Genomic DNA, 24,985 nt, shown 5'->3' on the forward strand with positions numbered 1-24,985 from the left:
CCTTGAATTGTAATCTGCGCCTTTCTTGTGCATTGCGTAGGTGCAAGGGGAGACAGGCACAGAACTAGTGTGCATGTCCATGGACACAGGCCACAAGCGCACTAATTCTGAACAAGGGGAACTAGTGGCAGCTTACCGCACTGGTTTCTGAAGAGCTTCAACGCCCCGCACCATCCACTTCACACCCACTTAGAGAGGTGGCATAAAAGGGGGAAATAATTGCAATTGGACTCAATGCAAGACAGCGGGTTCTTGTTACCGATCGTTTGCGTTTACACAGAAACGCATACGCGACCGGGCCGAGGCCCGGCCCTGGACACAAGTCCTGTGTTTGTAAACGCATTGCTAGCGGTACGTGTCACCACACCCTTACGTCAATATGGGATCACATGGAAACCTTTGTATTGTGTCTCAAAACGCACTGGATGAACATGGCCTAAGGGTGCTGTTACAAGGTGCGCTCCTGGACAGTTCTCATGCATAAAAGGGGGAAATAATTGCAATTGGACTCAGTTCACACTACAGTCAGCATTTTCGTCTATCTCTTATGATGGATAGTTACTGTCCTTTTTTACCATTCATTATGAAAAATCTAGGAACTATATCTCCCAACCATCTGTCTCTTCTCCCTCTCTCTCTTACAAATCTAATAGAACATTGTAATACAGATTAATACATGTAAAGCTGCTGTGCAGACGGATCATTTGCATTTCTAAGCTCACATTACAATGCTCCTCCTCTTTCATTATTCACAATGCTAGTGATGAATGGACTACTTATGTACCAGGTAATCACCTACTGTTTTTGGACCAGATATATTGTGAAAAAACAAATAATTGTTAGCTAAAATATTACATTATTGTGTCTATATTAATACACAGTTTCCAAAAGAGATCAGACAACACTTTATATCAGACACACTGGACAGTATTTATTTAAAGTCACCAGCAGGTGTCGCTGTGGAGGAAGCATAGGATTCAAGGGGTTGTGTCTCCAGTCTCAGCACATAAAAGTTATTGTTTGTATAATAAATAGTTTTACAACAGAATTTCTTTATCAGTTCCTCACACCTTTTTTTATACATCTGCTTGCGTTCATTCAATAGGAAGCTTATTGTTTACTTCTAATGGATACAAATCTATCCAAGACACAGCTTGTTACAACTTCTGTAACCATGCTTGACTGTAACCAGCAGTGCAACTGTGTGTCCATCACATGACCAGGGAGAGCGTTCCCATCTGGAAATTCACAAACAACTGATACAGAAGGTATATTGTATAATGCATTATTATACAAACAGTAACTTTAAATCACAGAACCCCTTTAAGTTTTAGAAAGTCATTTAGAACCATCTTTGTAATTAAACAGCAGCTCAGCTAGTCCCCAAGCATGTGAGGGCTTTATGCTAAATCCTCTACAGCAAATTGTTGGGGTAAAACTGCTGTGATCTCAGCGATTCTTAAAATGAAATGAATAAAATAAATGCTTCCCTGTACATTTTACACTGTGCAGGTTCATCAAGTCACATTCATTTGCAAAAATTAGCCACCACACAGTCTAGGCTGGGTTCCCATCATGTTTTTTGTCATAAGTCGTAAAGGACAAGCGGGGGGATTCCTTATAACATATGGTACAGACGTATCCATCTGTATGCTTATACGGATTATGGAGATGGCTTTTAACATGAGCCAACTATTGCATTTCCTATTCTTTTGAGTGTCAACCACCTAATTTAATTATACTGCAAATATATTATAAATTGATAGATTGCATTACTTAAATGGAGTTGTCAAAAGCAACATGTTATTAAAGGAAACCATCAAAACCAAACATGGATTTACTAGGGACACTTACTCAGATGCAGGCACCATGACCGTTTTAATCTTCATATATATGTTATCCATGGCCTCCTTCCTTCTCAAATCAACTTTTTGTGCTGCAGATTCACAGGCTGTTACACTGTGAAGGACCATACCCCCCTCCCACTGTGTGCTGAAACGGCCTTTGCTGCTGAAGGATTGCATCCAGCAGAAGGGGTTAATTGCTGACAGAGCAGGGGAGAGAATGAAACAGTGTTATAGCCAGTAAAGCTGCAGTTTGGACTCTGGTAACACCCCCAGGGGTTTTTGAGGCTCATTAGCATAATTTTAAAAGTTGTTTTAGTAAGAAGACGGCCATGGATAACAAATAGAAGACGATTACCACAGTCACGGTGCCTGGATCTATGGATAAGTTCCCTGGTTTATTTTGCATGATTTGGATGGTAGATTTCCATTAATGATGTGCTGAGGCCATCCAGTAGAGGTCACTGCAGAGATTTGCTGTAGTGGTGATATACCATTAAACAGCATGGCGCATGCAGGTGTGGGGGGAATCTACCCAATGTTATAACTCTCTTTATGAAGTAAGAGACATAGAGGAGGATTTATCAAGCGCCGCTTGAGCCAGAGCTTGATGTTAACTCCGTTCCCTAGATTTTTCTGGATATCGAAAAGACTTTGAGGTCGGACACTTCTGCCTGGAACTGCGCTATAACTAGCGAAGGATATAGCTATTGCGCTGGCGTGGAGCATGCATGTAGTGTAAAGGTGAAAATACTTGCAATTCCTGGCCGTGCGTTAGTACAAGCCTTGATAAATTCCTCCCATAGTGTAAATGTTTCAAATGCAATCGCTAAACTGTTGGGACAAGTGAAACCTTTATCTGTCTATTATTTGGCAACAAAAAAAAAAAAGCCTGAACTAACAATGAACACAGTGAACATGACAGGATAGCCTTGTAAAGCATCCACTGATCATACTTACACCAACATTGTACGGAGCTTCAAGAAATCATTGTGTTCAGGGTTTTCCACCTCCACAACCCCCCATGGGTACAACCGTCCACGGATCTTCTTTCCTTTCACTTCAATTAGTTGATTAGAGCCAATGACTGCAAACGGGATGCTGGCCTGAAGGAAAGCATTAACATAGACCAGAAATAAGTATTCAGAAATGCTAAGATATTGGGAGTCTAATGCTTGAACCACCATCCCTTTGCTTCATAGGTAGACATTTATCAGGCATCCTGAAGAAGCCCTTAAATAATCATAAAGCCCTTGCGAACTGCCAGTAATTGTGATTGTTACCCCTTTTATGCCAACTTCATGATATGGGAACCTGGAGTAATGTGAACAGGCGGTGAGTCTGGTGGCTCGGTGGGCCGGCACAGGCTGTTCATGCCCCGCACCTGCGAGTATCTAGACCATTTGCATCGTTTTTGCGTAAAACTGACCGGACAGCCATTTTCAAGTCTTGCCAGAGATGATTGATTTGGTTCAGGTCAGAGCCCTGTCATTTGAAGCTTCTCTAAGCCACTCTTGTGGTGTTGCTTTGGGTCATGGTCCGAACAGTCACCTTCCAAGACAAAGGCTGTCCTTGCCGCAGTTTTGGTGGACTGTGCAGGTAGCTAGTTAGGCGTGTTACCGCAGTGCCATCTACTTCATGTACAAGCAAGTGCTGTAGAGCCACTACCAAAAATATCAACTTACTGGCATTAAACCCATTTACACCAAAAGCTATTGTACGGTAATTGTGATGTGTCCAATCAGCTGAATTTATGGCAGGTTAGAGAACCACTTTAATACAACAGTAGCATGTACTACATAGAAGGAGTTGTACAACGGGAAAACTTATGAAGCCATCATGACCTTGTACCACATACTATGACGTGGATATAATGTCCTTTATTGCGATAAACCATTCAAGTGTAAAGTACACGAATAAGGAGTAGGGACAAGCAACGCTGCACACGGTGCCAGGGCACAATAACACTTTATACGAGCGACTGCTCCCAAATCTCTGCTAAGAGATTTACTTTGTGTTTACGCCGGACGTACAGCTTAGCCTTGAGACGATCAAATGCCACACACCAGTGAAAGCAAAGGCTGCATAATCCTCCCCCACCCCCATCACTCAAGACGTGATCCCGCTGGTTAGGGCTTATTAAGTTATTAGGAATTTCATTCTGCTTTGTATAGTACAGACCTGCAGCTAGAGTATTACACATTATCCTATGGATATAAATTCTTCTGCTGCATAGAATGTACACGCAATTCATTTTTCCGAAAATGGAAACAAAGACCAGACTGTTGCAGCTGATATTAATTACTATAAAGCCGTCATTTCCATCACAATGGAGCATCTCACCTTTAACACTCGAGTCTGCTCTTTGAACTCCTCATCTTCGTCTGAGTCGGCATCAGGTAGCTGGTAGATGCGAATGCCATGTTCAGCAATCTCATCTAGGACCTGGAAGTAAAGAGAAACATGTTACGCCATCTTAGAAGACAGCATATAACCCTCTCAAGACTAGGTCATTACTAATAAAGGGCACTCTGCCTTGGACTGGTTTCCTGGTCTTGGCTGGCATAGCAGTGCTGGCACAAGTTCTTTCAAAAGTCACAGAAGGGAAAGTTCTCATAGGAGGGAGGCTTCAGAATGGGAACAGCCGTATAATGGGGCTCTCAGGAGTGTGAGCGGACGTTCCACCACTAGCTTTCCCCAGAGATATGGAAAGATAATAAGCCACCAAGGTTTTAATATTTTGCCAAAACATCAAAAGAACTTGGGCGTAAGCGTTTCTTGTAGAAATCAAGGGTTTTCCTCTCTGGGGATGATTGTCTTATGATTATTTTTCTAAGATTCTTTCTTTGAATATTCTTACAAAGAGGATAGCCAGACAAGTGACACAGATGTATAAATGTAGAAAGATGGAGGAAGGGATTCACTAAGCATTCCTTTTCCTGCAATTCAAAACCACTCACGATACCACCAAATGCAGATGTGTAGCGTGAGCAGTGTTTCCACAAAGGGAATGTAAGCACCCCATACCCCATGCACATTTATCCTCTTTTTTTGCTAATTTTTCCTTTCTGATAAGCAAGAAACAGTTGGTCAAAATCACAAATTCTGTACTTTCTTCACGTCTGCAGATTTCCATACAGAGGGTCAAAAGCCATTCATGGATCCAAAGAATCAATCTCTGGAAGTTATGAGCCGTTATTGCTATAGGACCACACAGACTCATTTTGCAGTTCAAATTTTAGAGAACTGGACTGAAATAGTAGGAGAAAAAGGCTTTAAAAAATATTTTAAGAAAAAGTCCAATTCGTATAATTTATAGGTGAACCTGTAACATGTGGTCTGGTCACATCCATATAGCAGCCGTCCTTGGGTGACTATACAAAGAGCAGTAAAAAAAAAAAACATATTGGACAGCCTATTAAACTCTGACGCACAGGACCAGCAGGGACCCTATACATTACATATCAGTTCTATTATAACCCAAGTTGTCATCTTATTATGGAAAAAATGGCAACTGCTCCAGACTATTGCAAGAACCAGCAAGATACCAACATGGTGTATGGCATTCTTGGCATGATGAGTGGTCGATCCCGAGGTCAGCATTTAGGGCCAGTTGCATGTCCTGCCAGCCTACTATTAACTATCCCCTGCTGAGTAGACCATATTAAGCACACACATTACTGTAGTTTCTGTTACTTTATCCAAATAATAAAAAAGGCCTGTGTTGGCCTAAATACAAGGACCAGAGACCAGTGGATTAGTGCCACATGAGGTCACTAAAAGAGCTACAGCCTGAAAGAAGATATCCCTAAAGGGATGGTCTCCAGGATGGAGAATAGAGGGCAGCCTAGTGATCCAGTGATTGTTTCAAACATTGATCTCAAACAATGTAGAAGGCGCTCACTGGGTTGTATTATGAATGGAAATGGATCTGTGTGTGTGTACGGTGCCCTTGCTGGTGTATTGCTGAAAATCACTCCTTCCAGCTCTAGACCTCAAAATCATATGAAGGCATCACTCCTGTGCTGGAAAAGGATATGAAAATGGTGTCTTAGCCAGCACAGGAGTGATTGTCTCTTTATAGGATTGGTCGAGGCTTATGTAATCCATTCTGGTGGTCTGGCTTTGCCTGGTCAAGCGAAGTTAGTCCATACATTTTCCATGTAGAAACGCAGCATCTGATTATGGTCATGGAGAGCTGGGTCCTCTATAATGTCCATCTATACTAGCATATGGACAAAGGTTATTCTCATAAGATTAAATCAGACATGAGTAATATGTAGCATTGAGCTACATTGTGATAATACAGAATCCAAATCTAGTCCAATTTTAATGAGAATTCAAAGAAGAAGAAAAAATGGAACAAACTAGTAATGTAGGTAACATTTGTCTGTCATGGTACATTATATATATTAAATGCAGGAACCCACAGCCCAAGATGAGGATATGCAGTGATAAAAGCAATTATAGCACATAAAAAGATGCTTTCCAAGGGATTACAGTAAGTCTTGCTTTTTGAGGAAGTACTGATGGCTCCCTTTAGAGGGCAAGCAATGTACAGATACACAAGATGATCTATAAACAATTTATACAATGTTATCAGCTCATCACTTTTGCGTCTCTATTACCAATTGTCAGGGTTTCATTACCCTGACCTTCACTGGCCAAAAAATCATAAATCATGTGAAGGAAAAAAAAGTAATAAAGTAACATTAACATTTTGTCCCTTTTCACGTTCAGTACATAACAGAGAACTTTTGCAGCTTTTCACAGTAGAACTGTATGTGCCAAAACCATCGGTGTAGAAATCCCTTTGATTTTATGCTAGATGTCTTCTTTTCTTAACTCCCCCATTTTTTTGTAAAAACATCAAACTTTCAGCCTTGACTTTTAGTGAAAACTTTCCTACAAAGGAGGGCCTGGTATTTTCATTGGCAGATGTACTGGTGGGTTCAGGGGGTTAAATGTGCAGTGCTGGATTAGAGGGGCCAAGATTAGCATGTTAAATCAGCTCAAAAGTGCAATATAAAAGACCCTATAATTAACTCCTTAGCTCCCAAAAAGTAATGTAATATGCATTGAAATTAATGCATCCTTATGCATCCATTACTGAATGCACCCACTACATACATATACATATAATATAAATATAGGTTGTATGTTCTGCTTTGTAGATCATCAAATAGTACTGCGTTACACCAAAATTAAGACATCAAGGACTTAAATTGATTTTTTTTCCGATAACTTGGCTAACAACAAAAACAACACTTAGTAATTAAAAAACAAACTACAGATACTCTGATAGCCGCTATTCTTCATCCTGATCCCAGAGCTGGTGTTCTTTAATGTTAACATGTCAGGATCACCTAGAAAATAGACTTATAATTTGAAGCCAGTAGCGTGGGGACAAGATGTCCACTGCTCCGGCTGCTTATTATGCACAACCTTGCACCTTCCCTACATAATTATGCATGCCCTCGCCGCCGATTCACGCCTTTCATGGGGCCTCACTGCTCTCTCCCATGCTAGTAGGTGGAAAGTGGCGCGGGCGTGCATAATTAGCAGCTCGGAGCTGCGGACACCCCCCTGGCTACTAATTATTAGTCTTTTTTCTAGGTGATCCGAGCGTGTCAACATTAAAGAGCACCACCGCCGGGATCGGGATGAAGAGTAGCAGGGTTGAGTATGTGTAGTTTGTTAATTTCCAAAATACAATCACAGTCCAGTCAGGTTCCCGACATCAGTAAACTTTATTTCGGTTACATCATAACCACTCCATGAAACATCATAACCACTCCATCAAAGCATGTATGTCATGAGTAAGGGCGGGCATTCCGCTTGAAACGCGTTGACGCTTTGATTTGTTTCATGGAGTGGTTATGATGTAACCGAAATAAAGTTTACTGATGTCGGGAACCTGGCTGGACCATGATTGTATTTTGGAGATTCTATATTCCTTGGCAGGAAGGTGGCCTGTGCCAGATCAGACACATGTGGCAAGTTACGGGAAGGTGAGCTGGCGTTTTCTTCTGTAAGTTTGTTATTTACCAAGTGGTTGTTTTCCTTTAAGGCTTATTTTCAGGGGATTCACATTTGTTCAAAAAATCTCTCTCCCGAATTCCATTTTGAATTACTTTTGACTCTTTTGCTTTAAAGGGAACCTACCACCCCGATTCTACCTATAAAGGTAGAAGTGGTGGTAGGTGGATGGATGGGACGTGAGGATAGCCCTTTTTTGGGCTAATCCTCACGTCCCGGGTGTCTTTTACAAAACTTTATTACATGTATATGCTAATTTTTTTATGTGGCTACTGGGGCGTGGAGTAGCCGGACATGAGGCTACTAGTCGCGGCTACTCCACGTCCCAGTAGCCGCATTACTCTGCCTACCAGGTAATCTTCGGCGCGCAGCTCCTGGTAGCTGTGCACCCTCGTCCGAGACCCCCGGCTACTGCGCATGCGCAGTAGTTCCGGCCCTGGAGCCGCGGCCGCGCAGCCGGACGAGGGCGCGCAGCTACCAGGAGCTGCGCGCCGAAGATTACCTGGTAGGCAGAGTAACAAGGCTACTCCACGCCCCAGTAGCCGCATAAAAAAATTAGCATATACATGTAATAAAGTTTTGTAAAAGACACCCGGGACGTGAGGATTAGGCCAAAAAAGGGCTATCCTCACGTCCCATCCATCCACCTACCACCCCTTCTACCTTTATAGGTAGAATCGGGGTGGTAGGTGCCCTTTAAGAATCATTTTTTTCATGTCTAGCAATGGAACTTTCCTTTTACGAGTCCCTCATGTCCATATAGCTGCCTGTAGCCCATTGCATCCTTTAGCTCCCTACTCCTCCTTCCCCCATGCTGCCTTCACCTGTCAGGCTGAAACATTTCATAAAGCTATGATTTCTAAACAGTGGCATCAAAAAGGAGACGCTCCCTTAAAAGACATCCAGCACCAGGATCAAGGATTGAAACCCAAGCATACTGACATCTTGCTGTGTGCCCTCTCTGGCATGATCTGCTCTTCTCGGAGATTCTTATGCCCTGTTTTTTGTTTTTAAAGGCTTTTAAAATTATGCAAATGAGCCCAAGAGGCTCTGAGCTTCATGGGCGCTAATGAAGCCCTGCAGGCTAATTTGCATAATTTGTAAAGTCTTTTATTCCTAAAAACAAAGGCATAAGAGGCTTAAAAGAAGAGCAGATATTGCCAGAGGTGACATACACCAGGATGGAAGTGTGCCTGGTTTAAAATTTTTGATCCTGGTGGTACATTTCACACCGGGACTGTCATTCTAGGTGCCACAGTCTCGAGATATACCCAGTAAAAGTTTCAGTCAGGAGTGGGAGCTATTCATGAAATACACACTCTCCAAGTTAACAGCAGCTATCTCCGGTTCTGTGACACCTAGAAACAAAATCCTTAAGCAAGATTTAATGGTAGATTCTCCCCTTAAAAATGACAGTGAACAGTGTTTCTAGGTGCCACGGTGCAGAAGATATAGCAGCTTGTAATGGAGATTTATATTTCAGCCCTATACCGAGGAGGCAGATAAGTCCTGCTAGGGCTTATTTTCGGGAAACGCTGTACTAGATCGAATGACATAAGACTGGCTTAGAAGTCAAAACAAAACGGAGAACAAGAGAAATCTGTCAGCTGAGAAATTTCCTAGATAACATCCTTACACTCAAACAATGGCGGGAAAAATGATTTTTTACAGAAAAGGCCTGAAGAGTTTACAATACAGCTGCACATTAAAAGCAGCTGCCAGGGAAAATAAAGCATGCCTTACTGTAACACCAAAAACAACAGGAACATCGGAAGAGAAGGGGGGACACATGACACTACTCTCATATAGGGAAAAGTCAAACGTAAATGGCCATGTTTATTGTAGGACAAGCTTTCGTTTTCATTCAGGAATATATTTACTCTAGCAGGAGAAATTCAGAGCGATCTCTGTAAATGGTCAGATCAGTGTCTTCAGTGTTATCATTTCTAGATATCATTTCTATAGTATTTTGTTACTTCAGCCTGTGGAGTTCCTTCATTATGATCAGAAATATAACATGCATATAGGTTTTATTATGTTCTAATACTTTTGTGTATTTTTCTACATAAGAAAGTGTTGGCGTAACTGCCTTCTGACATTTCTTTTGCTCACCCCTGTCTAAGTCCCCAATGGAGTTCCCTGGATTTCTGAAAACCCTTTTAGTGAGGCAAGTAATCTTAAATCAATCTGATAATCTTGACGGTGCTTGGTCATTTCTGCCGAATTAGAGGAATTTTAGTATACAAGTTAAAACAAATGACCAACCAAGTCTACGCCATATTCCCAAGGAGCTGGGAAAAAGAATTGCCTTTGTTTCGTTATGAGAGTGCGCCTGCCAAGCACAAATCACATGCAGCCCAGTGTCTGGCATACAAAGTATTGTGATAAAGATTTTATGGCTTCCTTTCAGATCTGGAAAGAAAATGGTAAAGGAAGCTTGGTTTAAGGGTGTTCCTGTAACAAAAAAAAAAATACATGAAAAACCAAAAACACCAGGTACACCCAGGTAGAGATTATCATCATGATGTTAGTGCAATGCATGTAAATTGTTAAAATCTATATTGACAGTGTCCATGAAATAGCTTCTAGCTCCCAATGAAGCAAGGTTTTGAAAGTGTAGCAACACTAACATCTATTCACAAACAGTCACAAAGTTTAACCCCAAGATCACAATTAAGGACCCCTTGCCGAAACACATGTCACTCTTGTCGTCACCATGTTCCTTGAAAGTCCACGTTTCTGGATTCATGTCTATGTTTCAAAGCCCCCCTTTGGATGCCCCTCACTTTCAAATAACATTTAGAACACAGAAATGTCCTACAGCTGCATCTAACAACTTGTAACCAGTCCACTTTCCTGCTTTGGCAAGTTTGCTGTATTTTTTTTTCCTAAAATACTACAACAGAACCAGGTCATGTGAGCAAATCGAGAGGAAACAAGTCATTGCTATAGACTACCAAATAGCAGTTCCAGTTGTAAAATCCTAAAACAGGAATGAAATAGCAGGGGTAGGGTGGAAGATGTGACTAGTACTCACTCTCCTCTTAAGCCTCTCCCTTTCCTTCAAGGTCAAGGTATCTGCTTTAGCAATCACTGGGACTATGTTGACTTTCCCATGAAGAGCTTTCATAAATTCCACATCCAATGGCTTCAGCCTGAGAAAGAGAGAAATGCTCACATAAATGTAGTGTCTCTGTACAAGGTTAAAGGGGTTGTCCTACATTTAAATGTTAGTAAAGGTGTAGGGGATAACAATCATTGTTTGGGGTCCAGTTTTCACTAATCAATGGAGCTGCACTTGGCAGTTTTCAGCACTTTCATAGACAGAGCATGGAGTGTCAGGATGCAGTGTTGATACACCACTCTAAATGTTACTGGATGTATGGAGGTCCCAGTAGTTGGACAGAGAATAACAATAAAATTTGGGGTAACCCCTTTAATGCATCATTTTCTAACAGTTTCCTGTAGTGCATAACATACTAATAGACTGACTTCACTTAATAAGGACCCTATTATAAATATATATTTATTATAATTAGATTGAAGTTATTTTCCAATTCATTTCAATTTTGTTCTGAGGTCATTGATATTTTGCAAAGTAATGAAAAAAAAAAACTCACTTATTTTTACAATTTCACTATCAAATACAAACCGTAAGTTCCATCCCCTTTCTATAATGAAGGGTTAACCTGGATGAGAGATCAGTCATTATTTATATACTCTTTCTAATACATGGTATAGAAAGATTACTCTGAACCTAAGCTGCTTGTTAGAAAGAGAATGCAGCACACAGCTCTCGCACAATAGCCTACTACATTAATACAACCTGCTTACCAGTGGACCTGAAGGGAAGATCCATGTTCAAAGCAGATTATGTGGCATGGATGAAGTGTCAGAGGGGACAGACTAGCCATGACTTCCTTTCTTTAGCGCAACTAAACCGCAACCAAACCTTTGAGGATATTTTTTTGCAGAAATGAACAGTTCATTATAGATCAGAGGAGAATAGTAAACTTTGTTAAAAGATCATATTCATGCAAGGGTAAAATAGCTTCTCTGTGCCATTTTCTGCTTCTCCAATACAAAAGAGAGAGATAAGGACAGGAGTATAATGATTGACTCTTTCCATCTTTTTTTTTTATTTTTTTTTTTTTTTATAATCTCCAAGGAAAAATACAGTGATAAAGGGACACATGAGTATTTTTCCTTAATAAAAGGTTTATTACAAAGTTTACTATTATTACCTGCACTATTCATTTATGCAATTTTATTAAAAGATTAACTGGATTTTTACTTTTTTTTTTTTTTTATTTAATTTTTTTTACCAAAAACCAACAACTGCAAGTCACATCAAGGAGACTACCAGTGTAAACAAGGATTGCAGGTTTTTGCATCCAAATGCATATAAACACTTGCTAATAAAACTTTTAAAAGCTTAGCAAATATCTTCAATGCATTGTAAAAAATAATCTACATTGACAGCTAAATTGGTAACGCAGCTGCCTACTTCTTGCTATGAAGTTTCTCCTGATTACCATGTTGTTCAGATCTTCAGCACAAACTTTTCATGTGAATTATGAATGAATGAATGCTCGTCTCCCATCATGGGACTGAAACACTGCAGCATTTTTACTGGAAATTTTTTTGCAGTATAAAGAAACCAAATTCAGATTCCAAATGCTGCACCACATGACAATTTCCATACAGATTGTATGCAGGATGGTGCATCGAAGAGCTAAAAGTGGTAACAGTCTGATGTAATAAGGACTCACAATACCATAAAGATAAGCATGGCGAGCTATACATTACCCATGTCCAAAGGGTGAAATAAAGTAGAAGCAGCAGTGCACACGGTTATCAATGATATGGCGCCTGTTCAGACCGCTCTCATCGTGCAGGTAGCGCTCAAACTGGTTGTCTATATAATGAATGATGGTCTTAAAACTGAAAGGAAGGAGGAAAAAAATTAGGTCTGTAAATAAGATTCCCACATTAACAATATGCTACATTATAATATCACATTTTTCTTTTTTCATGGAGTTTTACGTGTAGACTAGGCAATGAATGAAGGACTACCAGCTGTTTTTACAGATGTTCATCCACGTCCTGCAGAAATATCACAAACATGAAATCCTAGGAAATGAGACAGCCTGAAATGACGAGGGCTTCCTGAAGAAATCCCTTACATTGTACTAACACAGGGACCAGGTTATTAAGCACAGGTGACATGACTATGTGGCCCTAGGGAGAAAAAAAAAATATCTAGATACAGGTTTGGCATTAAAAAATGCTTAGAAATTATGTCATACATCTGGTTTTCCAAATCAGGAGAGGACTCAATATACTAATTGTAGTAAGATGACTATTATCTGAAGCCTGATCTCCCATTTACTTCTAGAAGACTTTGCTTTCTTCTTCCCTTTGGTGTGAGGGACTCAGCTGTTATCACAGGATGTGCCCGCAGAGACCAGGTGCTTCCCATTGCATTATACAATGGCCAATGTTAGCAAGACGTAAAACTACAAAAACATACAGCAGGAAGTGACCTCATGTGGCAGGAAATGACTTCACAACTTCTTGTTTTTTCACTATAATGCAAGGTGTGTAGAATCACTGCAGAACTTCAGAACAAATTAATAATTATTTCACAGTTTATTTTAGAATCAAATCAAATGGAACTAGAAAAAAAAACATCAATTATGGAATAAAATTAAGTCGCTACATAAGAAAGAAACTATCTACCACTGCACCACAAGTGGCTTAAAGAGAACCTGTCAGGCAAAATAACCCCCTATACTAAATATATTTTCATAAACTGCCATTAAAGAGCATTGCCTCTATCCCTTCATTGTAACTCTACATGCCTGTAAATTTAAGCAATGAGGTCCTAAAGCTGTATGCAAATGACCTGAGAAATGTCCAATGAGTCATTATCATGTTCAGCTTATTCATGAGTGGGAGGTACAGCCACACCCCCAATGCTTGACTGACAGCCTGTATAATGATGTGAGGTATAATGGTGTAATGGCTCCTCCATGTACTTCCTGGTGCTGGCGGCCCCTGCAGCTGTGTGTGTGTATAGGAGAGATACAAAAGCTCCAGGCAGCTATAATATAGCAGAATATGTCAGGTACTTGTGTAGCTGATGTCTGTGTCTCACACATGTGTATTAGGAGGACAGAGCATGTCAGCAGATAAAGCACAGACACTGGCAATGCTTTACTATACATTACACACAGACATGAGCAGGGGGAGAAAAGGGGAGGGGTAACAGGGGTGACATCATTGCCCCTGACCATGTGACCAGCCTCATTTACATAATAAAGAAAATATGATTTTACAATGATTAATGTATGATATGAATAGATAAAGCCTGTGATGGGATGCTTGTGAGCTGCTCCAAAAGGTAGTAGTGACAGGACAAGTGACACAGACCCGATGACAGGTGTCCTTTAAGGTTTCACCACACCATATTTTAAAGGAAGTCTACAATTTGCTTTTGTGCATTATGAAGCAAACATACCTTGAGACTGCTGTAGCTACATTGATGCCGAAACATATCTCGTTTAATCCCTGAACTGAGTGGTTTTGCTGAAAAGACAATTATAAAATTATGATAATGAGCCTCTGTCGCTCCCATGGCTGCCCCAACGCTCTCCTCTTACCCTTATTATGCACTACTCCAGCATAAGGCTCACTGTGTTGTCCCTGAAAGGCAGAAGTAATAAAGGCTGCACCATTCCCCTGCTGCAATGTAGGAGTCAACTAGCTCAGGTTGATTAGTCCCGTCTGGACAGTTCAGGCAGCTCCCATGTATGAGGAAGTAATGTGTTTATGGTACGGCAGCCAGCCTACCAAAGGTCCTAAATTTTATAATTGTTTTTTTGAGCACAACAAGATATGTTTCTGCATCAGTGTAGCTACAGCATTCTCAAGGCATGTTTGGTTCACAATGCATAAAAACAAATTGTAAATTTCCTTTAATCACTAGTATGAATTGGTCAAAATCAGTTATGGACCCCTAAGTGAACACAAAAGTAGAATAAAAAGATTTACGTGTGCTTTAAAGTATTAATAAAAAATGTAGGGCAAACAATAGTGGCCTGGCTCTGCTAAGAGATTTACTTGACATATACCAAATATTAACTAAGCAAAAGCATTTTTTCATTTCGCCTCAGTCAGAAGTGGATCACAGAGAGAGCAATAATATAAAAGGAAGAGTGGATACTTCCTGCCTTTCTATTTGGCTTAAATAAAACTGCATGAGTAATACTAACACAACACTTCTATCTATTTTAGTAGTAAGGAGTAGAAACAAGTATTGTGCTGTTTAATAAAAGGTAAATGGGAGTACTTCAGCGCTGTGCTCAGTTATTTCTGACACTCCCATAGAACCGAATTGAACAAATTGCAAAATTCTACATATGTTTTAGATCCACTTTGTTTTTTTCTTTTAAAAAAATTGGCTTTTGTCAATTTTATTTTACTGTACTCCCACAAGAGGTTAAACATTTTTAACAGCTAGATTATAGTCATTAGTTACAATATAGAAAAATTAGATCTACATGGAGTTCTTTTGGCTTCATAGGTGATAGAGTCCATATTTGTTGAAAACAGCTTGAGCCTACAAAAATGCCAGCTCAGTCAAAGGTCTTTATTTTTTTGTCATTATTTCAAATAGCAAACTCATAAAAAGTCAAAACCCCACATTTAAGTTTCCGTGTAAAATTAATAACTGCATTTATTTATTTCTTCACTACATGTGCCATCAATAATCCATCATATGTGGGCTGCAGGTTTATGAGGATTCCTACATCACAATATATGGCAGTGGACCCAAGGCGAAATCCCACGCCCTAAATCAGATTACGTCTAATGAATTCAACTTTGTTTAAAAGTAAGAAGTGTTCCAGAACAAAACCAGTGATAAGAGATGGATGTAGTGGCTCCAGATTTTATGTGACCTGCGCAATGTCACAGGAGTCCAAGTAGGGCAGCCAGAAACATTTCAATGGAATAAACAAGTAGAATTCGCACACAATCAACAGGAAGAACGGCTTAAAACACAATAATCTGGCTGCGAGCTCTTACAGGGGCAAGACGGCAACGGAAGGAAAGGGGGGACTCCTGCACATCGCTCTGTAGCTACCCACTGCTAACCACTTATCACATTTAACCCTTACGCTATTGGACACACGTGTAGCTTTCTTTTCTAGTGCCCTGATGTGGAAAAGTTGAAACAAGCAGCGATACCAATGGCATCATAGGCACAGTGTGGAGAACCACTAGTTATACACAGATCGTCTTCTAGGAGGCAATGGTAATTAGAAAGCATACAAATCATTTCTGTACCATATCTGCAGTCATTTATGTGTCGTCTGCACTTTGTTTTCAGTTTATTCTGTACCCAGTGTATTTCAAAGGATACTGTGTAATCTGCCAGCAAAAATTTTATAGTCTGCAATTTTTTTTTTCCTTTTGACAAATCTATTGAAAGTTAAAAAAAAGTAATAAATGAGCATAATTAAGATTAAAAACTCTCAAATCCTGTTTTACTGTTTTGTATGTGCAATAGTGTCCCTGTAAAAGTGTTAAAAAAAATAAATAAATAAAAATGTTTTGATTTAAAAAAAAAAATACCTTTCCAGGTGTAAATGTTGTTTCCTACCAATCATTCTACAGAAGGTCTGAGTAAGGGTACATTTAGATGGCCGTTTGTGGGGATGCATATGCGGACGCAAATAGATGATCTATCATTCCCCTTGTGTGTGCGTCCGTTCCCCGTTCGCGCCGTTTTCTATGGAGGGGTCACCTCCTCTCCAGCGCACAGCGGCATGCCTGCCCGGCTGCTGTGTGTAATGTACCCTGAGTTGTATCATTTCTGCGCTTTGTTTTTCTGTGTATGGAGTTTATCCACAGATGGCGACCATTTGTTTCCTAATGACTGTATATTGTTTTGCCTTTGCCATTAATGCTTATTATTCAGTTGACTGACATCCAATGGAGAAGCGACTCCTATGTTCCCCAACATAACATTTCGGTAGTGGTTGTCTTAATAAAGCAACTCCATTAAAAGGAGACTACCAGCTTCCATTTCTCTCCTTCCCCATCAACTCCTTGACAGTCTTCCCCCAGCCATTGACCAAAGAAGACATTTAGTTCTCTTGCGGGCTAAGCACTGCCCAGATTGTACAAGCAGATTGATTTACATAGAGATAAAAAACAAATTATTGGTTTGTAAGCAAAATAAACTGGCAACACTCTATTTAAACAATTAACTTTTCCCATCAATGGTCACCTACCAGTCTTGGCTGTTTATGGCATCCCCATAACCAGGAGTATCTACAACTGTTAACCGAAGCTTCACTCCGCGCTCTTCAATCTCTACAGTCGATGCTTCAATTTGAACCGTTCTTTCAATTTTCTCTAGCAAATAGATAAATATATGTTATTGTGATGCATTCTAAATTCAACTTACTATACTGCTTTACTATAAAGATGACCTGTCAGTACAATCAACATCCATTTCAACAAATCCTTTCACATTTCAACAATACATTCCATGGCCCAATTTTTTTCTTGATTCTATAAAATGACAAAATTGAGAGGTCCCAGTAGTCAGTCTCCCACCCAACAAGAACTTTCCTATTGATAGGTGAAGCACCGCTGTCAAGGGGAACTAGTGTGTTGAAATTGAGAGTAATAGGGTTTGACTTCTGAAAGCCATGCTACGTCTTTTAAATGCAGATTCCAAAAAGTGGATCCAGCAAGAATGATAAATATATAATAATATCAATTCATACAATAATAAAATTTTCACAGAACTGTATTTTTTTGTGTGTGCGTTTTTTTTTTTTTGTTAGCAAAAACTGGAAACAGGAACGTAAGCAACCTTGAATGAATGCATGAATATGTGGTTAGCTGTTTTTCCATACGCAAGCTGTAAGTTCTCCATACACTGAAGACATATATAACATATATATGAGCTTTGCTCAGAAATTTCCGAACACTCCCATAGTATCAAAACGTGTACCCGACCTGCTGCGTCATTCTATTAGTGAGAATGTTACGTGTTCCTATGAAAGGTTTCAGTCCAGGCAGTAGGACCCCACATATCGGATTCTTATTTCCTATCCCGTGGATAGAAGATAACAATAATACTAGGTACAAGCCTTTTATATTATATTACACTGCAGCAGTGATGTACATGCGAGTGTACACTCTTATTTCCCGGAGCTAACATGTAACCAATAGATTCCGCCACCACGTAGTGAGCCAACCACTGCTATTCTTCTTTATATGGTAAGATTTCAAAAGCCAAACCAGGGGCAAGTTCACATAGTGTCGTACCTGCAGCTCCAGGGATATACCGTTCAGGATACAAGTCCGTAAGGAATAAACTGTTGATCAAGGTGGATTTCCCCAAACCTGACTCTCCTACAAGGAAAAAAAAAGGAGTTTTCTTTTTAAACATACACTACAACAAAGCAATATGAATTACACCACTTATGGAGACTTGTTAATAGGCTTTTCTTGAGAAATTTGTAGCCCAAATGCAGGGAAATCTTCATCTGTATATACAAAGTAGCATTTCAGTGCATCCAAAAGGTCCAGTTCAACCTCTCTTACCCAGTTTCACATGAGGAACAGGGGTGCTGGGTGTTCAAACTGAACAAAAGAGGGTGTAGCACAGACTGCAGACTATGCTCCCAGTCATTTTCATAACTAAAAAAATATTACCTATATGGCAATTTGTTTAGTTAATAAAAAAAAACTGTATGCACTGAGAGCTGTGGTACACACCAATGTACCATAAATACTTGTGTATAAACCAAATTTTTCAGCACAAAAAAATGGGAATTATTCTCACCGTTAATTCGGTTTCCATTAGTCCACCATGACGGCCCCACTTGGAGGATGACCCCTTGACCTCTGTAGGGACAGGAAGCAGAGAAGTTAAATACCCCACCCCCGGCATCCATACTCCAGTGACTACCAAATAACTACACCGGCAGCGGATGCAACTCTTTTATTGTATGTTAAATCACACACAATTTTTCCATAAAGTACAGTATAATATACATGGGTGGGAATATATATGGGCCGTCATGGTGGACTAATGGAAACCGAATTAACGGTGAGAATAATTCCCATTTTCCATTGCGTCCCCCATGACGGCCCCACTTGGAGACATAACAGATTAATTTTTTTCAGGGAGGGACAACAGCTTGAAGTACTTTTCTGCCAAATGCTAGTTCTTTTGTACTCTGTAGGTCTAACCTATAGTGTTTTACAAACGTCATTTGACTAGACCATGTTGCTGCCCTACAAATTTCATTAATGGAAGCTCCCCTTTTTTCGGCCCATGAGGTTGCCATGGCCCGTGTGGAAAGAGCTCTAATTGTTTCAGGTATAGACATATTTTGAGCTACATAGGCATTTTTAATGACAGTTTTGATCCATCTCGCTATAGTGGATTTTGAAGCTCTCGTGCCTTTTTTTTCCCGCTAAACTGTAGAAGGATATTTGAGTCCCTTCGCCATTGCCTTGTTGTTTCTAGGTAGAAGAGAAGAATCCTTCTGACATCCAGAGAGTGCCATTCTTCTTCCTTCGGAGTTTTCGGATTTCGACAGAATGTAGGTAAGATAATCTCCTGGCTTAGATGGAAGCCAGAGGACACCTTGGGAATAAAATTTTTATCAAGCATTAATGTTATTCTATCTTCAGATACTTTCAGGTATGGTTCTTTGATAGATAATGCCTGGATTTCTCCTAGACGCCTGGCTGATGTTATGGCAATAAGAAAGGTTAATTTGAGCGTCAATTCTTTAATATTTTTTGAGTCTAATGGCTCAAATGGAGGACCGGTAAGATAATTTAGGACAACAGATAAATCCCAACTTGGGACAGCTATTCTTACGGTAGGTTTTAGTCGGGAAGTAGCTCTTATAAATCTCCTTACCCATTGGTGATCCGCTAGAGGACTATCGAAGAAGGCACTCAACGCAGATATCTGGACCTTCAAAGAGCTGGTCTTCAGGCCCTTGTCAAACCCTGCTTGGAGGAAATCCAATACCTGGGAAATATTGGGAGAGTTCTGGTTAGGAATCTCAGGTCCACAGAATGTTACAAACTTATTCCATATGCGGAAGTAAATAGCCTGAGTGACAGGTTTCCGACTCGCCTTTAAGGTGGAGATAACCTTGTGGGACAAGCCCTTGGTTTTTAGCAATTCCCTTTCAGGATCCATGCTGATAATTGGAGAGCCTGGGGATTTGGATGTAGAAGTGGTCCCTGGAATAGTAGGTCCGCACGAGGAGGGAGGTGAATAGGTTCTTCCAGAGATAGCCTCCTGAGTGATGGAAACCATACCTTCTTTGGCCAGTAGGGCACTACGAGGATTACTGTTGCCTTCTCTCTTTGGATCTTCTGAATCACTCTGGAGATTACTGGTATTGGTGGGAAGGCATACATCAGTGCCGCATTCCAGGGATGTCTGAACGCATCTAGTTGGCTCATAGGTGTTGAATTGTCTAGCGAGAAGAAAAACTTTGTCTTTGCATTTGTGCGGGTTGCGAATAGATCTATTTTTGGAACACCCCATTTTAGGGTTAGATGTTTGAAGATCTCGTTGTTCAGGCACCATTCGTTCTGGTCGATGGTCTTCCTGCTTAGGTAGTCTGCTACCGTGTTTTCTTCTCCTTTCAGATGGACTGCAGATAGGGATAATATGTTCTGTTCTGACCAACTGAAGATCTTTTCTGATAGAAGAAGAAGATCCAAATTTTTTGTGCCCCCCTGGTGGCGTAGATATGCCACTGTGGTGACATTGTCTGAGTATATTCTTAAATGATGGGATTTCATTAAATCTCCGCTGACTTTCATGGCTTCCCACACTGCTCTCAACTCCCGGTAATTGGAAGAACGTTTTTGTATGGATAGAGGCCATTTCCCTTGAAGAAGGGATCCTTCGAAATTTGCCCCCCATCCAGACCGGCTTGCATCTGTCTGGAGTGACCGCAAGGGCCATGGGTGCCAGGCTATCCCTTTTTGTAGGTTCTCTTGATGTGTCCACCAGGCTAAAGCTTCTTTGACCTTTGCAGGGATCTCTATCTTCCAATCTAGATGAGTCGGATCTTTGTCCCATACTAATAGGAGCCAACTTTGTAATCTGCGGGTATGAAACTGACTCCACTGTACTGCTTGGATACATGCCGTCAGTTGGCCTAATAACTTCATCACATATCTTATGGAACAGTTGACTCTGTTCTGAAATAATTCTACTTCTTGACAAAGTTTTGATACTTTTCCCTGAGGAAGGAAGGACATCTGGAGTGATGAATTTAGAGAAATCCCCAGGAACGTAATAACCCTGCTGGGATTCAGATTTGATTTTTCCCAATTTATGATCCAACCCAACTGTTTGAGGGTGGTAATTGTGAAATCTCTGTGATGTATTAGCTCTTGTTCGGATCTTGCCACATTTAGTAGATCGTCCAGATATGGGATTATGATTATCCTTTTTGTTCTTAAGAAGGCAACTATTTCGATGATAATCTTCGAGAATGTCCTGGGAGCTGAGGATATTCCGAAGGGAAGTGCCTTGTACTGGAAATGACTTATGATGCCTTCTGGGTTGAGGACCGCAACCTTGAGAAATTTTTGAGATGCTAGATGTATTGGCACGTGATAATAGGCATCCTGCAAGTCGATTGTGCACATGAAGGCCTCTGGGGGAATCTGGGTGATCGCCGAGTTCACAGTCTCCATTTTGAATTTCCTGTATAGGATGTATTGATTCAGGTCTTTCAGGTTGCATATCATCCTGAATGTCCCGTTGGTTTTTTTTATTAGGAATAATGGGGAATAGTGACCTTCCCATATTTCTGATTCTGGAACCGGAACGATGACATCCAGATTCAATAACTTCTGAATTTCCGACCATAACTGAAGAGCAAGCTCTGGAGACGGTTGTCTGGTGAGAAAGAATCTTTGGGGAGGAAGAGATGTAATTTCCAGCCTGTATCCATCTTCCAACATCGATAAAATCCATGGATTCTGTGTAATTTTTATCCAATGTTGGGGAAATTTCAGGAGTCTTCCCCCCACTCTGGCGTCATTTCCTAAATGATGGGGTGGTGTTGCTGGAACTAAGGAGGAACCCCCTTCCTCTACCCCCCTTTGGGTAGCTCCATTTCCCTTGCTTTCCTTTCCCCCTATAGGGAAATCTCTTTTCTTTTTGGTCCCGAAAGGGCTGCTTCTTCTGAGTTGTTTTTGCCTCCGGAAAGCCCTTCTTCCTATCGGCTGCCTTTTCAAGAATGGTATCCAATTCTTGTCCAAATAGGTATTCCCCTTGGAATGGAAGGCCACACAGTTTAGATTTTGACCTGAAGTCTCCTGTCCACTGTCTTAGCCACAGTGTTCTCCTTGCCGAATTGGAAAGTGCTCCTTCTTTGGCGCTAAACCTTACACCTTCCGCTGAGGCGTCCGCAACAAAGGCTGCTGCTGATTTAAGTACAGGAATTGTTTCTAAGAGAATTTCTCTCGGTGTTCCATCCTTGATGTGGTTTTCTAGCTCAGATAGCCAGTAAAAAAGGGTACGAGAGACTGACGTAGTGGCGATGTTCGATTTAAGATTCCACATAGACGATTCCCATGTCTTTTTCAGCAGGCTGTCTGCTTTGCGGTCCATGGGATCTTTGAGCTGAATAGAGTCTTCAAAGGGGAGATCGGTCTTTTTCGCAATTTTTGTGACCTGGACATCTACCTTAGGAAAGGAATTCCAGATCTTTGATTCTTCTTCCCCAAAGGATAGATGACTCTTAAACTCTCTTGATATAGAAATTCTATTTTCTGGTTCTCTCCATTCCTCAAGGATTAGATCCTTCAGGGTCTTATTGATCGGAAAGACGCGTCTCTTTTTAGCCTTAAGGATCCCAAAAAGCTCATCCTGAATAGATGTTGGTTCTTCAACCTCTTCAATCTTTAGGGTGTCTCTCATGGCTTTTAATAGAGGATCTAAATCCTCGGACATAAACAGGTATTTGGATTCCATTTTTACTGCTGATGTAGATGGAATTGAATCTAAATCTAAGGAGTCCTTGACCGAACCCTCTAGTGATTCTATATCGGACTCTGACTGATATTCAACTCTCTGCCTTTTTTGTACAGGTTCCTGAGGTATTAGGTTAGCTAGAGATGAAGCTAACGAACACTGAACCTCCCCTTTTATAAAAGTCCTCATTTCGTCCATAAAGGATGACTTTTCCTCTTTCAAGAGGCTATCAATACAGTCCTTGCAAACTGCCTTTTTATAATCGTTAGACAATTTGTAAAAGCACATGTTGCATCGACGGGAGGTAATTTTTCTTTTCCCCGCATCTTTGGGAGGTGGATCTTTAGATTCTCTATGCTTCTCCTTCTCTTTCGGTTCCTACCAATAGAGAAGGAGAACAGTGTTACTATCTAAGAATAGTAATACTAAATCTTTAGGCATAAATAAATTTGTGTATGTTAGGATATGACCCACAGTAACACTTAGATACCCCGAAACCACTCACAGGAGCTATAGGCGGGGGATCTATAGACACAGCATCCATAGTACAAGATTCCACGTTGCCAATGGTAAAAAACGGCACCTATGTGTACACATATATATATTAGCATATTTCAAATAAACGTTATATATATATATATTGGACTGCTGTTCATACTTGCCTTGGACACACAAGATCGTGAGGTAAGGCAAAATTTTGGCCCAATATGGTAGTGCCTGAAAAATATACAGCCCATATATAATACTGAGTCATTGTATATTAAATGTCTCAGGCCGAGTTTACAATGAAAATACCTTAATAGACCGCAGTGGAGGATATGGTGCGCCGGAATACAGGAGCATTAGACCTCAGATCATTGTGCGTCCCCGCCAGCTTTAAATCTTACCGCTCCACGCGCCTGTTTCCGGACCGTGCGACAGATTACCTCACTTCCGGTGCGCCACCGGAAGTTGTCACTGGCGGCCGCGTCAGGCACGCCACCGCCATTTTGTTGAAGTCCGGGTGTCGTTAACCTCACGGGGTCGCGGACAGAGCCGGAACTACCGGCCCCAACATGCCGACAAGGGAAGGGTCGTATGCACCGATCGCTGTCCTGGACCGGAGGGGTAAGAGGATGATCCCCGCGCCACACATGCTCCCCTCTCACTGTCCCTCTTGGATGGAAGGATCAGAGGAGAGATCTTCTCTACAACCTGCCCTGTGTAGGGACAGGAAGACACTGGAGTATGGATGCCGGGGGTGGGGTATTTAACTTCTCTGCTTCCTGTCCCTACAGAGGTCAAGGGGTCATCCTCCAAGTGGGGCCGTCATGGGGGACGCAATGGAAAATGGGCTTATACACGAGTCAAAAAAAAAAAAAAAAAAAACCTTAATACTCCCCCTCCAGCGAGCGTCCATGGACGCGACTCTGCGGGCTAGAGAAGAAAGAAGAGAGCCGCCGAGGATCGGGAGCCACGCCGAGCATTGGGGGAGAGTATTAAGTTTTTTTTTTTATGTGCTTGGCATACCGGGGGTTGGCTGGCTGTATACTACACCCTCGGCTTATACTCTTGTCAATATGTTTTCCCAGTTTTTGGTGTTAAAATTAGGGGTCTCGGCTTATACTCGGAGTGCCTTATACAAACAGTACTCCAAAAACAAAACAAAAAAACACAAAAAAACTAAAATGTGAAATATATGCAATCGCTTGTTTACTAGCACTGGGTAGCACTGGGCATCAGTTTATATTGGCGATGCCCCTCCTTCATTGGGATTGTGGCAATATGTTAGACACCACAACTCTCAAACTCCTACTATCTAGTGGTCAGATATAGTTAGTGCAACTCTGGTCTTAAACAAGATGAATAAGCCATTCCCCTCTGGGTAAAGCTTAAAGAGATTAGTTTTCCTCTTGTCGCTTCTCCCCCGCAATTAGTGATAGAACAATCTATCTTTAGAGATTAGGTAAAGTGTTTGTATTAATCTTATGAAGTTGTACCTCTACCCCCTGTCTAATCTCTGATGTAATACTTGTCTGCACATCCCCCATGCTTTACATAGCAGCTT

General features: G+C 40.9%; 1 protein-coding gene across 4 annotated transcripts in view; it reads right to left on the reverse strand.

The window, feature by feature from the left end:
* Positions 1-24,985, reverse strand: part of LOC140125433 (septin-2A) — a 53,901-nt gene that overhangs the window by 18,421 nt on the left and 10,495 nt on the right. For all 4 annotated transcript variants that reach the window (XM_072144501.1, XM_072144502.1, XM_072144500.1 and 1 more), the window contains exons 4-9: positions 18,234-18,320; positions 17,186-17,309; positions 12,693-12,827; positions 10,921-11,038; positions 4,188-4,289; positions 2,805-2,950 (exon numbers count right to left, since the gene is read on the reverse strand). In XM_072144501.1, coding sequence (XP_072000602.1) covers positions 2,805-2,950; positions 4,188-4,289; positions 10,921-11,038; positions 12,693-12,827; positions 17,186-17,309; positions 18,234-18,320 — 712 coding nt within the window. The remainder of the gene's footprint in view (positions 1-2,804; positions 2,951-4,187; positions 4,290-10,920; positions 11,039-12,692; positions 12,828-17,185; positions 17,310-18,233; positions 18,321-24,985) is intronic.

This window comes from Engystomops pustulosus, chromosome 1 (genome assembly GCF_040894005.1).
Source record: "Engystomops pustulosus chromosome 1, aEngPut4.maternal, whole genome shotgun sequence".
In the NCBI taxonomy this organism is placed as follows: domain Eukaryota; kingdom Metazoa; phylum Chordata; class Amphibia; order Anura; family Leptodactylidae; genus Engystomops; species Engystomops pustulosus.